Source organism: Bos indicus x Bos taurus, chromosome 27 (assembly GCF_003369695.1).
Source record: "Bos indicus x Bos taurus breed Angus x Brahman F1 hybrid chromosome 27, Bos_hybrid_MaternalHap_v2.0, whole genome shotgun sequence".
NCBI classification, from domain to species: domain Eukaryota; kingdom Metazoa; phylum Chordata; class Mammalia; order Artiodactyla; family Bovidae; genus Bos; species Bos indicus x Bos taurus.
Window position 1 is genome coordinate 39,747,068 of NC_040102.1, and position 15,155 is coordinate 39,762,222.

Sequence of the window (15,155 nt, forward strand, 5' to 3'; positions counted from 1 at the left end):
TGAACTCAGAACAAGTCTGACTTTGAAAGTCACTGAACTCAAGTGTCTGTGGCATGTCACACCATGGGGAGGTGAGCGTGCCCACCTGCCTCTGCTGTTGGAGGAGCCTGGGGGCTCACTTAGGGGGGTGGTGGGTTAGGACGAGGGAGAGGAAGGCGGGGGGCAGCTCGGCCTGAGGCAGATCACTCGGGGGTCTTTGGGGAGCAGGATGAGAACCAGAGTGGGCAGGCTGCAGGCCGGGCCGCTGCGTGGACAGTCCCTGATTCACGTGGGGGAGTCCACAGGTGGTGCAGGGTGGTGGTTCCTGGCGTGGGGGCCCCCAGCTCAGTGCCAGCTCTCTGCTTGTGGGGGCTGGGTCTGAGCCCCAAAGACAGATGTCCCACTGAAGGCACCTCTTGTTTTGGGTAAATGGGCTGTTGGACCGGGAGCACCGGCTGTCCTGTAGAGTCACTGAGGACCGTGCTGAGGATCCCATGGGCTGTGCTCCAGGGGCCAGGCAGAGCCTTCATCGTAGCAGGGGCAGCAGGAACAGGGGCTAAGACTTACCAGGAAATGTCTTTAGCCCCTGCCGCAGGTTAATCCATCTGTTCCTCACAGTAGCCGTGAGAGGGAGACACTATGGTTATTTCTCTGTTACAGGCAAAACCGCAGAAGCAGAGGAACCACCTGCCCGAGCGGCGCAGAGCCAAGCAGGAAGGGGCTGAGACCCGAACCCCAGCTGCCTTGGGTCTGCGCCTCCAACCCCACGACACCGCTCTTCGGACGCAGGGACACAGGGCTTCCCCGGTGGTGTGGAGGGTAAGAACCCACCTGCCGATGCAAGGGACGTGGGTTTGGTCCCTGGCATGGGAAGATCCCACGTGTCGAGAAGCAGCTAAGCCCGCGCTCCACAGCTCCTGAAGACCAGGTGCCCGCAAAGCTCTGCTCCACCGCAAGAGAAGCCACCAGCCTGAGACGCCTGCACACCGCACCTGGAGATGGCCCCTGCTCCCGCAAGCAGAGAAAAGCCCACGCAGCAGCAAAGACCCAGCTCAGCCAGAAACAGATAAACAAACATGAGGCAGGGACTCAAGCAAACCGCCCTGGAGGCCTGCCTGGCCTCTCCTGCTCCCGCTGCAGGCAGTCTGGATGTCTGAAAGCCCGCCCCACAGATCCAGGGGTGACCCACCCTTCATGGCACCAGGACAGGACGAACCCAGGAGGCAAGCAAAGCAGGACCCATACCCTCCACATGCGGGCAGCTCGGGGTGGGGAGAGGGCTGGGTGGGGGCAGGCCAGAGGCAGGCCGGGGGGTCCAGACCCCCAGGCGAGGCGCAGGCTCTGGAGAGATGCTGCTCTATTCCTGTCCAGCAACACCTGACCGCTTGGCTCAGAAAACCAGGCTTTTTCCAGCTGCGGTCCTGACTACCTTCAGGTTTTTCACACGCTCACAGGCCAGCAGGCTCTGATGAGTTCCATCCAAACTAATTTTTTGGTGAGACAGATTTTAGAGAATTTTATTTTACTACTGTTAATATAAAGGGGAAAGTAGTAGCAATGGCCATAAATAGGAGATAAGAATAAAAAAATAAGTAAACAGCGTTTTCAGGTCAACTGCCTTTGCTTGTAATCAAGTTTTACTAAATAAAGTTTTACTGGAACAAAGCCAGGCTCCTTCATGAAACTTTCACGGGGCAACAGTAAAGCAGGAGCAACGACACCCAATGGCCTGCAAAGCCTCAAGTAAGTGTTATCTGGCCACCTAAGAAGGTTTGCACACCTCTGAAACAAATACGGTTTCTACCTAAGGACAGGAGTCTGTCCTCTCTGTTAAAAAGAGGGAGCATTGAAGGTTCATGAGGAGTTGATCAAGGAAGTATCAGCATCAACCTGAGACCTTCTCACTGGCAATGAAAAGGCTGAATGAATATTGATGGAAAAGGAAATAACTTTGTCACTGTATGATCTGATTTCCTATATTATGTATTCAGTATTTCCTAAATTATGTCTCACATCACCTTGGGCAGAGTTTACACCAGGGGAAATGCACATTAAACCAGTGCATACGTCAAATCAAATCTTATATGTGAATGACAGAATATGAGACTTGGCAGCAAAGACGGGTGAGGACACGGAAAACCTGGTAACATTAAACTTGCAAGAGAACTTGACTGTCGGCGGCTCAGCTGGTGAAGAATCCGCCTGCAATGCAGGAGATCGAGGTTCGATCCCTGGGTTGGGAAGATGCTCTGGAGGAGGAAGTGGCAACCCACTCCAGTATTCTCACCTGGAGAATCCCAAGGACAAAGAAGCCTGGCGGGCTGTAGTCCATGCGGTCGCAAGAGTCGGACAGGACTGAGCGACTAAGCCACTACCACCGAGCAAAGAGAAGCTTGAGAAGATCTGCGGGACTGGAACGGGACCTGTGGGTTGAAGCCAGCACCATGAGCTGGGCAGGCCTTAGCTTCTCCGCCTCTCAGGACATGGGGGCTGACCCTGTCTTGGGAGGCTCTTGGTAAAGCACTTTGTGCCCGGATCACCCGCATGGCTGATGGCAAAAAGCCGTGCTGATAAACAGCCTGAAGGGTGATAAGGTCTAATTGGGAAAAAGGAGATAATGGGTCCAGGGGAAGGCAGGCACGGAGACCCAAATGAAGGATGCGGAGAGATGGACGGAGCCATGTGGGCGGAAAAGGGGGGATGCCGCGAGGGAGGGGGCCCTGCCTCCCTGGGGACTCGGCTCGGTTCCGCACCACCCGGGCCAGCATCGGCACCCTGAGCTGATGAGCAGGGAGGCCTCCTTTCTAACACTTCAGCTTCCCCCGTGGAGCAGGGCTCCGTGATGCCAGCAGGACCCTGTCTCATTCTCTGCCCTCAGGCATCTCCAGGCAGATGAGCTACCTGCCTCCAAGTTCACAGCAGCCAAGGAAGGCGGACTTTTATTCTAGAAACTTCGTCAGCAAGCTTTTTTCCCTTAACGTGGCGAGGCAACGTGTGGGGCTTCCATCTGCACTGTCCTGCTATACAAACACCTCAACACAGTTCCCCGCCTTCACTTCTGTCCCGAAGGAGGACCAAGGCTGTGCTTATCCAAATCAAAACCAGGGCTTCCCTGGTGGCGCAGGGAAGTGGTTAAGTCATCCAAAGGTTGGTTTTAATGCAGGTTTAACACTAAAGGGGTAATGATGCTAAAGAACCCACCTACCAATGCAGGAGACACGGCTTCGACCTGGTCCGGGAAGATCCCACATGTCACGGAGCAATTAAGCCCGTGCGCCACTACTGCTGAGCCTGCGCTCTAGAGCCCGAGAGCCGCACCTACTGAAGCCGGGACGCCCTAGAGCCCTGCTCCGCCAAGGGGAAGCCACCGCGACGAGAAGCCCGCAGACCACGACTAGAGTAGCCCCTGCCGGCCACAACTGGAGAAAAAGCCCGCGCACGCACGGCATGAAGATGAAGCACAGCCAAAAATAACTAAATAGCATTAAAAAAAAAAAAAACAAAACCAGGTGTGGCAGCAACAGCAGCAGGACAGGACAGAGCCAGTGTCAGCAGCGGAGGGAGACTCCGAGGAACGGGCAGCGCCGACCCGGAACCTGTCGTGCGGCGGGCGGGGTCCCAGGCACGAGACCCACCCCCTGCAAGGCCGCGCACACCGGGGGCCAGCTCGGCCCTGCCCCAGACAGGACGGCTCGCGGGCCCAGCTCAGCCCCCATCGCCGCTCCATGCGCCGAGTGATGGGAGTTTCTTGTTTGTCTAAGGCGAGGCTCTGCGAGGCTGCGGGGAGAGAAGTCTTTCAAGCCCCACGGCGGCACAGACTGCCCGGCCTGCCGGGGCCCAAACGGAATCCCCTGTGGTTTTAGGGTCCTGGGCAGATGCAGGGAAACAGGAGCCTGTGGCCAGTGGAACGGGGCAGCGGGTTTTTACGTCCCAGCTTCCGTGACATTTTTAGATATAAAAAAGTTTCAGTCTTTCCTTAACTTCCCCGGGGAGGTGCTTTGGGGTGATTTGTGTGCGGTGGGGGTGAAGCGAGAAGGCGGGGCTAGAGCTCCATCTCCGCTGAACAGAACAGAACCTCGGAAACGCAGCAACAGGCTAGGGCCCGGCAACACAGGAAGAAATAAACCGTAATTAGAAAGACGTTTGCGTGCCCTGATGATGATTTTTATGTAATTTTCCATGTACATGGGGCAACCTACAATATGAATTTCTTCATAATTAAGCCAGTAAAATTCAGCCGTAGAACCAATGAGCATATCCATATAAATTGTGCACCAAGAAAAGTGATTTTAACCAAGGTTAAGAGCCTTTCATCCAAAAGGTTTGTTTTAACGTAGGTTTAACACTGAAGGGGAAATGATGGAAACAGAAGACAACCAGAGCCTCTCCTGGAAGTGTCTTAAGTGTCCGTACAAAGTCCATTTATTGCATTCAACCCACCCACGGGGACATTCATGTCTAAAGTGTAAATTGGAATTTAGAGACTTTATAAAAAGCTGTTTTTAATCTCAATATGCCCCAAATGAGAAGCTGTCAATGAGTGGTTAGGGACTCTTAAATTCAGAGATTATTCAATCTCTCTATTTTAAAAAAACACTTATGAAACTGTCTTAGGGAAAAAAAGCTGTAAAATAAATACTGAATAGCATTCTCACACAAAATCAAAGATGCGTTTTCCCCACCCCTCAAAGGCATGGACTACATAATATAAGCTCAAAGAAAATGTAAATAGGTTCCTTTGAAAATTACCAGCCAGTGGTTTTAAGAAAGGAAAGAAGAAACAGAAGGGGGCGGTGGCCTCAGGACCTTCCATGACGCTGTTGTGGAGGGCGCCCACCCTAAAGGCCGGAGGCCCACGGAACCTGCCACACAGTGGAGGTACCAGGACCACAAACCCCCCTCATCACAGCTCACGCATCTTCATCCAGGCTCATTCGCATCTTCCATTTGCACCCCCAAGTCCAGCCTGTCCCTGGATCCCCGCCTTTTGTCTGGGAGCAATTTCACCACCAATGAGACAGTTAAAACCCAACATTCAGAAAACTAAGACCATGGCATCCGGTCCCATCACTTCATGGCAAACAGATGGGGAAACAGTGGAAACAGTGTCAGACTTTATTTTATGGGGCTCTAAAATCACTGCAGATGGTGACTGCAGCCATGAAATTAAAAGACACTTATTCCTTGGAAAGAAAGTTATGACCAACCTAGACAGCATATTAAAAAGCAGAGACGTCACTTTGCCAACAAAGGTCCATCTAGTCAAAGGTATGGTTTTTCCAGTAGTCATGTATGAATGTGAGAGTTGGACTATAAAGAAAGCTGAGAGCCGAAGAATGGATGCTTTTGAACTGTGGTGTTGGAGAAGACTCTTGAGAGTCCCTTGCACTGCAAGGAAATCCAACCAGTCCATCCTAAAGGAAATCAGTCCTGAATATTCATTGGAAGGACTGATGTTGAAGCTGAAACTCTAATACTTTGGCCACCTGATGCGAAGAGCTGACTCATTTGCAAAGACCCTGATGCTGGGAAAGACTGAAGGTCAGAGGAGAAGGGGGCGACAGAGGATGGGGTGGTTGGATGGCATCACTGACTCAATGGATATGAGTTTGAGTAAACTCCGGCCGTTTGTGATGGACAGGGAGGTCTGGAGTGCTGTGGTCCACGGGGTCACAAAGAGTCAGACGTGACTGAGTGACTGGACTGAACTGAACTGAGACGGCCTGGGACCTGGGACCCTTTGCTGCTGTGCTTGCCCCTGGACAAACGTCTCTTCCAGCAACAAAATACAAAGAACCCAGCAGGGACTAAAAGCACCTGCATATATGTGAGCGGCTGGGGCAAAGTATGGACAACAAGATATACAGAGAGACCAAAAACCCAACTGCCACTTCTGCGGAGTCGGGAACAGAAGCAGGGAACTGCGCATGCCCCTGCACTCAGCACCACCAAAGGGGCGGGCAGACCCTAAGACAGCCCTCTAGCCTGACCCCTGGACACACACCACCCCCCGCCCCTCTCTAGTTGGTCTTTTGTGTCTGACTCTCTATGACCCCATGGACTGTAGCCCGCCAGGCTCCTCTGTCCATGGGATTCTCCAGGCCAGAATACTGGAGTGGGTTGCCCTGCTCTCCTCCAGGGAATCTTCCCAACTCAGGGACTGAACCCGGGTCTCCTGCACTGCAGGCGGGTTCTTCACAGCTGAGCCACCAGGGAAGCCCAGGACACATCCCCATCCCTCATGTAAGGAACCAGCTGCCCCATCCTGCTCAGGGAGTGAGTGAGCAAGGGAGCCTGTTACTTGTTTTCACTACCCTTTATGAAGCAGGGACCCCAATAAAACCTTGCCTGAATTTCTTGTCTGGCCTCTAATCAATATCTATTGATTGAGGAGGCCAAGAACCCTGGCCAGCATTACCAAGGTTTGGCAAAAGGGAGCCACAGCCTGCCCCCTGCCCATCCATCCCAGTTCCTCCCACCTTCCCTGCGTTTTTCATGCACGGTCACATGCGATGCCTGCTCAGCTCGACGGTCTTCCCCAGTGAACACACTACAAAAACTTTAAATCTGCCAGGGAAGGCGACCAGACAGAGGAAGCTGATGGCAGCAACACCAGTCTCTGAACAGGAGGAAAAGCATCCCTTCTCAGACCATGCCCAGGTGGTCAGTCAGCAGCAAGACTTCGCTCATCTAGGTAGAGAACACAGCCCTGGAGAAGGTGTGTGTCTTGTTCTGGGCCCGGGGCAGAGGGGTGAGTGAGTGACAGTTGAATAGTTTTATCCAGAAAGGCTCTGTGGCTGACAGCTCGCAGAGGCCAGGGCATCTCTCAGTACAGCCACAGTTAAGCCCCTTGACAACCTGACTTCCCTGTGCAAGCATCGTGCTAGCTTCTGGGGCCATAAGGTAAGGAGCACAGGACGCTCGCCTCTCAGGGGTTTATAATCAAGCCGGGAAGCCTCATGGGATAACAAAATAGCCTGTGGTTCCTAGAGGCTTGTACAGAGCCTCCCCCCCCCGGAGCACAGGGGAGAGAACGGAGCGTGCGGGGGGCTTCAGGGAGGAAGCAACATTTCAGCAGGCTTCTGGGGTTCCTCGGATGGGGAAGGGGGTGAAAACCTAACTACAGGGCACAGCCTTTGCAGGAGCTGAGAGCTGTGAGAGGCTTGAGGGCCAGAGGCTCTAGCGCAGCTGGAAGCTAAGTGATTACCCGTCACAGGAGAAAAGCAGGTGGCGGGGAGGGGGCGCGAAGCTGAGGTCGCAGAGCAGCCGGCATGGCTGACCGCTGGGGGAGCCAGGAAGGCAGGAGTACTTCCAGACCAAACCCACCGGACACCTGTTTAGTAAATAAAGCTGCACGGGGACACAACCACACCTTTCTGCTCGTATATTTTCTGTAGCTGTGATTAGGTTTCCCTGGTGGCTCAGCGGCAGAGTCCACCTGCCAATGCCAGAGACAGGGGTTCGATCCCTGGGTCGGGAAGATCCCCTGGAGGAGGAAATGACAACCCATTCCAGTATCCTTGCCTGGGAGATCCCGTGGACAGAGGGGCCTGGCGGGCTACAGTCCACGGGGTTCCAAAGAGTCGGACACGACTGAGTGACTAAATAACAGCAGCAACAGCTGTGTTTGTGCTACAGCGGCAGAGCCGAGGCACTGGGACAGAGATCACACGGCCCACAGAGTCAAAACATTTTCTATTTGACCCTTTTTTCAGTTTTGCTGATCAACGGTTGAAAATGTGAGTTATCACTGGGCTTTCTGTCACTGACCGGAACGCACATTGTCATTTTCCCTTCTGGTCCCTAAGCAGCATGGCTTCAGCCTGCTCCCTCCCCACCACAGAACAAGCTTGTCTGGACCGAATGTCTCATTCTCAGTCCCAAATCTTCTGTCTCCATTTGCTGCTGATCCTTTCCCCCCACCCCTGGTTTTTACTTTAGGGCTTTGCTGCATTGCCTGCCATGGTCACCAGCCTCCCACCCACCTGCAGAAGCTCATCATCACTCAAGCTGGAGTCATGTTACTTCCTTTCCCGCCTCCCCAAGTTCTTCATAAATTTTTGTACTACTTTTCAAATGCGGCTGAAAATCGATTTCTTTTCCCCCTTGCTGTTACTGGTTTCAAATCCTATGCTCTGACAAATAGCCACTCTTCTGCAAAAAAAAAAAAAAAAAAAAAAAAAAAAAACCCAGGTTCCCCTCTTGTACAAAGCTCTTGGAAGATAGAAGGTAAGCCCACCAGCATTCAGGGAACAGGAAAATAAAGAAACAACCTTGCTTTTCTGATGGGACACGCAGAAAAGGCTTTCTCTGTACACCCCCGTATACTTTTAAAACCAAATTTGATCTACAAAAATTAAATTTGCACATGATTTTCCAGGGCGTACATCTCTAATACACAGCAAGGACTGTGACTGCTGTTTTATTAACCACTGGTAATAAAATCCAGAGTTTTCAAAGCTGCTTTTTAGGACACACAGTGTCACTCCCTGGGCCCTAAGCCCAGGGCTGCCTCTTACCCACTGTGTTACGGCGAGTAAATTAACCTCTCTGTGCCTCAACGTCCACATCTTCCTAAAACAGGGGGAGAGAGGAATTGAAACTAACCTATCTTACAGGGTTGCTCTGAGGACCAAATGGGATGACATATTATGAGCAGTTTATGCTGTGCCTGGTACACGGAAAACACCTTGTCTGTGTTAGCGAGCACGATAATGCTGAGGTTTCTCCACCCGCTGCCCCCGATTCAAGAATAAGAACATTCTGGGGACAGTGCCAGAAGACTTGATACTTCATGCTGAACATGAAATCGTTTCTGCCCCCATCTTTCTGGCTCGGGGGGCGGGATCCAGGGATGGACACGGATCCAGAACTAGCCAATCACAGTACTCTGCCCCCGCCCCACCCCCAAGTCCTGCCTTCACCCAGGATCTGGGTCCCTGTGTTTCTGCTGGGTAGGCTATTGGCTGGAGCTGTTGGTTGGCCATCTTTATTAGTCACTTGGAAAAGCTTCCCAGAAACAAAACCAACCCAGTAAAATAACAAAAACAAAACAAAAACCAGCTGGGAGAGATGAAGGGGACAATGAAAATGCCCCTAAAACAAACAGGAGCCTTTGGATCCAGTCATGGTATCCGGAAAGTCCCGTTACATGTGCTGATTTTTGAGCTTATGGCAAGTTTCAGCCGGGTTTTCTGTCCCTTGCATCCAAAGAGTTCTGCAACATCCTGGTGAACTGACAAGACCTACAACTAGACCCGAAGGCCTAGCTCATCTTGGTGCTGCGAAGAAAGCGTGGCAAGGAGAGGTGGCAGCCGTGAACTCTGGGCCTGGCTCTGTCTGCAGCCAGTAGGGGATGGCTGGGAGGACCGTTTCATCTTTCTGGGTCCTGGTATACTTGTGTGTCAAGGGAGAGGGGTGAGTGAAAACCAATCTCTGAGACCCATTTTCAGCTCGACCATCCCAAGAGTCTCTACGATTTCTGGGTTTATTTCAGTTGCGGATACTGTGGTCTAACTGGTTACCGATTCTCTTCTTTTCCTGCTTCCTTCTGTTTCAACTTGTAAAATTTTCTATTAGACTCTCAGTCACTATACTCCAAGTGTTTATTGTCTTCGCCTTCAATTTCCTTCTAAAGAAAATACATTTATTTTTGTATACTCGGGCATAACGACCCCATTTTCTTCCCATTCCTATATTTTTCAAACTAATTAGAGTGATAAGTTCCTTGAGGGTTGAAACTAGAGTTTTCCTGTGGGTGTGAACATTATTATTATTATTTTTTTTAAATTGGCAACTGACCTGCCAGTTTTTACAGAGCAGCAGGATATGGGTTTTAAGTAATGTAAGCAGGAAATGGGTCTCGAGCCCACACAAAATAAAGGCAAAAGTACCGATTTACCCTGAGTCCACAGCTGCCTTACTCATTTATAATTGTAGTCTGAACCAAAATTCCCCCACAGAACTGCAGCGTAACATCCACATCTAAAGAATGTCAGACCAAAAAAGGGAGTTAAGGGGACATCCTGTGGGTCTTGCACACACATAAAAATGATCTGCTTCTTTCAGGGCAATATCACTCTTTTCTCGTCAGTGGTAGGGTTTAGGGCCTGAACTAAGTAAAGATTACTTTCATATCATAACATTCATTGATTTTTCTTTTTTTCATTTGATAGCTCTGAAGTCCAGAGGGGATCAAAGGAACTTGCTGAAATGTGGACTCATCACCTGCAGACGAGCCCCCAGAGGATGCCACCCGCTGGATGCTTCCATCTGGTACCCATGGGGCTGGTGACCCCATGCTTGCTCATCGGGAGCTTAATTATGAATGAGGGCCCAGCCCAAGGGCCTTCATGATGGCCTCTTGGCAGATACCACCAAATGACCTGGAGGCAGAGGTTCCAGGGGCGGTTGGTTCAGCAACTCAGGGATGCCGTCAGGGCCTGAGTTTGTCTGTCTGTCCACTCCTCCATCCACAGAGCCTGCTCTGACCTGTCACTGACCTCCTTCAGGGCTGAGAGGACCTGTGGGCACCTGTCTCCCCGTGCACCTGCGACAGAAGGCAGGACACTTCTAAGCATGAGTCTTTTGTTTTAGTAATTTTATTTTGATAAAATTTCAAATTTGCTGAAAAGTTGCAAGAATGGTACAAGGAGCTCCTTCACGGTGTATCCCTTCACTCAGACTCATAAGGTTTGATATTTTTCACCTCTCTGTTCTTTCTGTCTCATTTCTCTGTCTCACACACATATACCTACATACACACACACACACCCTATCTTTTGAACCATGGAGAGCTAGTTGCAGATACTGAGAGTAAGAACATTCTCTTGTTCATATAACAAAAGCGCAACGATCAAAGTCGGGAAATTTAAAGCGGACTCAATTCTAACCTATGGTCTGTACTCAAATTTCAATAAGCGTCCCAATAATGTCCTTTATGGATAGTTTCCTTCTGCTCCAGCATCTTCAGGATCACTTAGCTGTCGTGTCTCAGTCATTCTGTCTTTCAGAATCTTAGCGTTTTTGAAGAGTACTACTTAGTTTTTTTTTAATTGGGTTATTTGCTTTCTCATCATCGAGTTTTCAAAGGTTTTCTATTTCTACATTTAAGTCCTTATCAGATATGTGATTTGTAAATATTTTCTCCTCACCTGTGGCTTGTCTTGTCATTAGTTTCACAGTGTCTTTGGAACAGCAGACATTTCTGATTTTGATGAAGTCTAATTAACCATTTTTTTTCTTTTATGGATCATGAGCATGAGTCTTGAACTCTTTCTCACTGGGCCAGCCTAGGTTACAAGTTCACCATGAACCAATGATACTGCCTGGAACAGAATATACTGGTGGCTTGAGTCCAGTGAATTGATCCAACCCTGATGTCTTCCCTGAAGTGTAGAAACCCAAGAGGTAGAAAAGCCCATTTAAACCCTGGGCACAGTTAGGAACACGCTGGGCAGGCCACCAAGAAACATCCTCGAGTCACAGCTCCCAGGGGAGAGCTGGGCGGCCAGCTGCACACCCTCAGTGCGGGCCCTCCTGGCTCCAGGGACCTTCTGCACTGGCACTGGGCCGCATGTCCCAGTTCCAAAATCCAAGAGCCTCTGAACAACATGAGTCTTCAAACCCCAATGTCAAACTGTGGCTTTCTGCCCCACACTTGTAGACGGGTGTGTGCGGCTCAGCATCTCCAGAGCCACTTAGACCACCCCACCCAGGGCCCCACGAGATCCCCACGGGATGCAGGGCAGGTGGGCAGATTCCACTGATTGTTCCCCCTGGCACACACCCCTGCCTCTTCCTCACACCCGCCCAAGCCAGGGCATTGGTCTGGCATGTTCCTGCTCTCTTCATTGAAAGCACCAAGGAGAACCCACAAGCAATGATTTTTTGGTGCTGTATTCCCTCTGCCTGCGTTAAAGCACGTCTACTTCAAAGCCCCATAAGTGGATGATTATGGACCACTCATTTTTAATCTATTCACATGTTCTCTTCTGAATTAATCAAGTGTATAATTGGAGGAGGGGGTGGTGGGAAGGAGAAAAGCTGAATCGAGTTTGGAAAAGTGTCAATGTGCCAAATTTCTAAATGTTTCTTCAACAGCAAAAGTTTGGTACTCCCTCCCCTCTGAGAAAGGGTGCATTATTTCTACTGCCTCTGCCTCGTTTTATTCTCATCAGTAGAGGCAGAGCTCTTTATTCCTCCTGTCAAGCCGGAGGAATGGTCTCCATGTGGTTCTAGGACACGCTCGGGTTACCAGCAGAGACACAGAGTCAGTTACGAACTGCTCTGGAATACAAGCACGACACCCAGCTCCTCCCCTTTCACCAAATGCCACTCAAATTTTATCTGAAAACGCCCAGTTTTCTATTTCTATGCCATCTCTGTTGACACCTAACCGTGGCAATAAATCATTAGTGTCATGTCTGAATTCCACATGCTGATGTCCTCCACAACTTGATTTTGGAGGCTGAGTCATCATATTTATAGATAAAGCAAAGAGAAAAAGAATTTTTGAAGCTCCACTTACATTCTTTGGACATCCCCACTTCAAAGCACTTCTGGAGTCGACAGTACTGGCATCGATTCCTGGTGACTTTATTAATAACACAATTCTTATCTCGGTGACAAGTGTAAATCATGTTCTTCTGAATACTTCTGCGGAAAAAGCCCTGCGGGCAAGTGAAAAGAGGAGAAAATTAAGCAAGACTACCGAGCTTCATGAGAAATCAAAGTCAACCTTATCAATGCATTGACTGCTCGTTCTGAGTAATGAAGTGATGGCAGCAGAAAAGTTAACTTATTTAAGCCTTAAAATCCTTGTATCCTTGTGAAATATGATAGTCATATTCATAGTCTCTCCCTCTGCTGCAAAGCAGAAAGTTCCTTTTAATCAAAACTGGACATGACTGTTATTATCTTGCTAAAAGAAAATGAATGCCTTGGGAAGTACAATGCAGAGCTGACGTTCCTCCAGACAGGCTTAACTTCCTAAGTGGTTCCCACGTTGGCCAGAGTGACTTCAGGTGAGTCTACTGTCAAGAAACCCAACAGAAGAAGCATTCAATTTGCAGAAGAAATTATATGCTTCATGAAAGCATTAGGTCTTTTCAAAGGTGTCCTCTCCAATTCCTTTTACATATTTAGCTCATGTAACCATATTTAAAACGTGACTTAACTTACAGCGTGTTTAAGAAAAGTATTAGCCACGGTTGGAAACAAGGCGGAAAAATGACGCTTGGTCATTTAATGGCATATTAGAGTTGTGTTGTCCAAAAAGGTAGCTGTTAATCACGTGTGGTCAATTAAGTCAAAATTGATGAAAATTAAATAAAATTACTATGATAATCTCCACATCCATCCCAGTTCAGTGGCTGAGTAGTATCCCACTGTATACATGGACCATAACTTCTTTATCCGTTCATCTGTCAGCAGACACTTGGGCAGCTTCCATGTCTTGGCTATTGTAATCAGTGCTACAATGAACGTGAGGGGATGTATCCTTTTGAACCATGGTTTTCTCCAGATATACGCCCGGGGTGGGACTGCAGGGTCCTATGGTAGCTCTATTTTTAGTGTAAGGAGCCTCCAGCTGTTCTCCACAGTGGCTGCACCAGTTTGCATTCCCACCAGCACTGGGAGGGCTCCGCCTTTCCTCCACACGGTCTCTGGCATTTCTTGTGTGTAGACTTTTTGATGATGGCCACTATGGCTCTTGTGAGGTGCTACCTCATTGCAGTTTTGGTTTGAATTTCTCTAATAATTAGCGATGTTGAGAGTCTTTATTCACATGCCTCTTGGCCATCGGTATGTTTTCTCTGGAGAAATGTCTACTTAGATCTTTTACCTAGTTTTGATTGGGTTCTTTTTTTCATATTAAGCAGCACAAACTCATTGTCAATTTTGGAGATTAATTCCTTGTGGTTGCTTTGTTTGCAGATATTTTCTCCCATTCTGTGTGTTAAAAATTAAACAAAATTAAAAAATTGACTCCTCACTTGTACTAGCCACATTTCAAACGCTCAGCAGCCACGTATGCGCGGTGCCTACCACGCTGGACAGCGCATGCACAGAATACCGCCGTCCTCGCACAAAGTCTGCATGTGTGGCACTGACTCATAAACTCACCCAGTCATCCAACGGTTTCAGGAAACGTAACTGTAACTTACTGCTTATTATTGACTGCACCCTGACTCTGTAAAGACTGTAGAAGACTGGTAACTTAAGGATCACATTAGTCTGTTACAGATTCCTGTAACAGATTCCAAAGATTCCTGCCCAGCTGAGATATAACCAAAGATGACTGTTGTGTTGCCTTGCAGGCATTGACCAGGTGTGTCTAACCTCGCCATCTTATGCCAGCATTCTTCTTTCCCGTGACTGTATCAGGTACACTGTCTGTCTGTGCAGCTACCTACCGAGGCGTTTGCTCATATCCTTCTTTGAACCAATTTGTCCTCCTCCTCTTTTCCTCATTAATGACAGTAAATCCTCAATATGTGTTTACTGCATATTTGAATAAGTTACTGTTTATTAGGGCTTCCCTGGTGGCTCAGAGGGTAAAGCGTCTGCCTGCAGTGTGGGAGACCCGGGTTCGATCCCTGGGTCGGGAAGATCCCCTGGAGAAGGAAATGGCAACCCACTCCAGTATTCTTGCCTGGAGAATCCCATGGGCAGAGGAGCCTGGCTATAGTCCACAGGGGTCGCAAAGAGTTGGACACGACTGAGCAACTTCACTTTCACTGTTTATTAACTTTTGGGTGTTACAATTTGACCGAAGAAGAAATTTATCTTGATTTTTTGACACTCAGATGAAAAAAATCATACTTTAGGCTCCAGGAGCACAGGGTCCCCGCCTTCCCCTCTCTGCTTACCCATCTTCCCACACAGCTCTGCAGAGAATGGGAAATTGAGTGATGCTTGTTAACACGCAGATGAATGAATAGTGACTGACGAGGAAACCTGCTGTCTTTTTCCTCTTCCAGTCGCCCATCAGTAACCTCTCTGCTGCTAGGGGCAATAAAAGCAAGGAGTTTTACCTTATCAATTGTGATGCAACTTTTACCTACATCAGACACAATTCTCCTGAACCTAAGAAACACGCCACCCAACGTGCTGAACTGCAAATAAGACTCACCATTTGAGTTCACCTTTCCCTGCAGCACACTAACAGCACT

General features: G+C 49.2%; 1 protein-coding gene across 6 annotated transcripts in view; it reads right to left on the reverse strand.

Annotated features, from left to right (window-relative positions):
* Positions 1–15,155, reverse strand: part of RARB (retinoic acid receptor beta) — an 888,683-nt gene that overhangs the window by 90,174 nt on the left and 783,354 nt on the right. For all 6 annotated transcript variants that reach the window (XM_027529802.1, XM_027529803.1, XM_027529807.1 and 3 more), the window contains one exon: positions 12,509–12,650. In XM_027529802.1, coding sequence (XP_027385603.1) covers positions 12,509–12,650 — 142 coding nt within the window. The remainder of the gene's footprint in view (positions 1–12,508; positions 12,651–15,155) is intronic.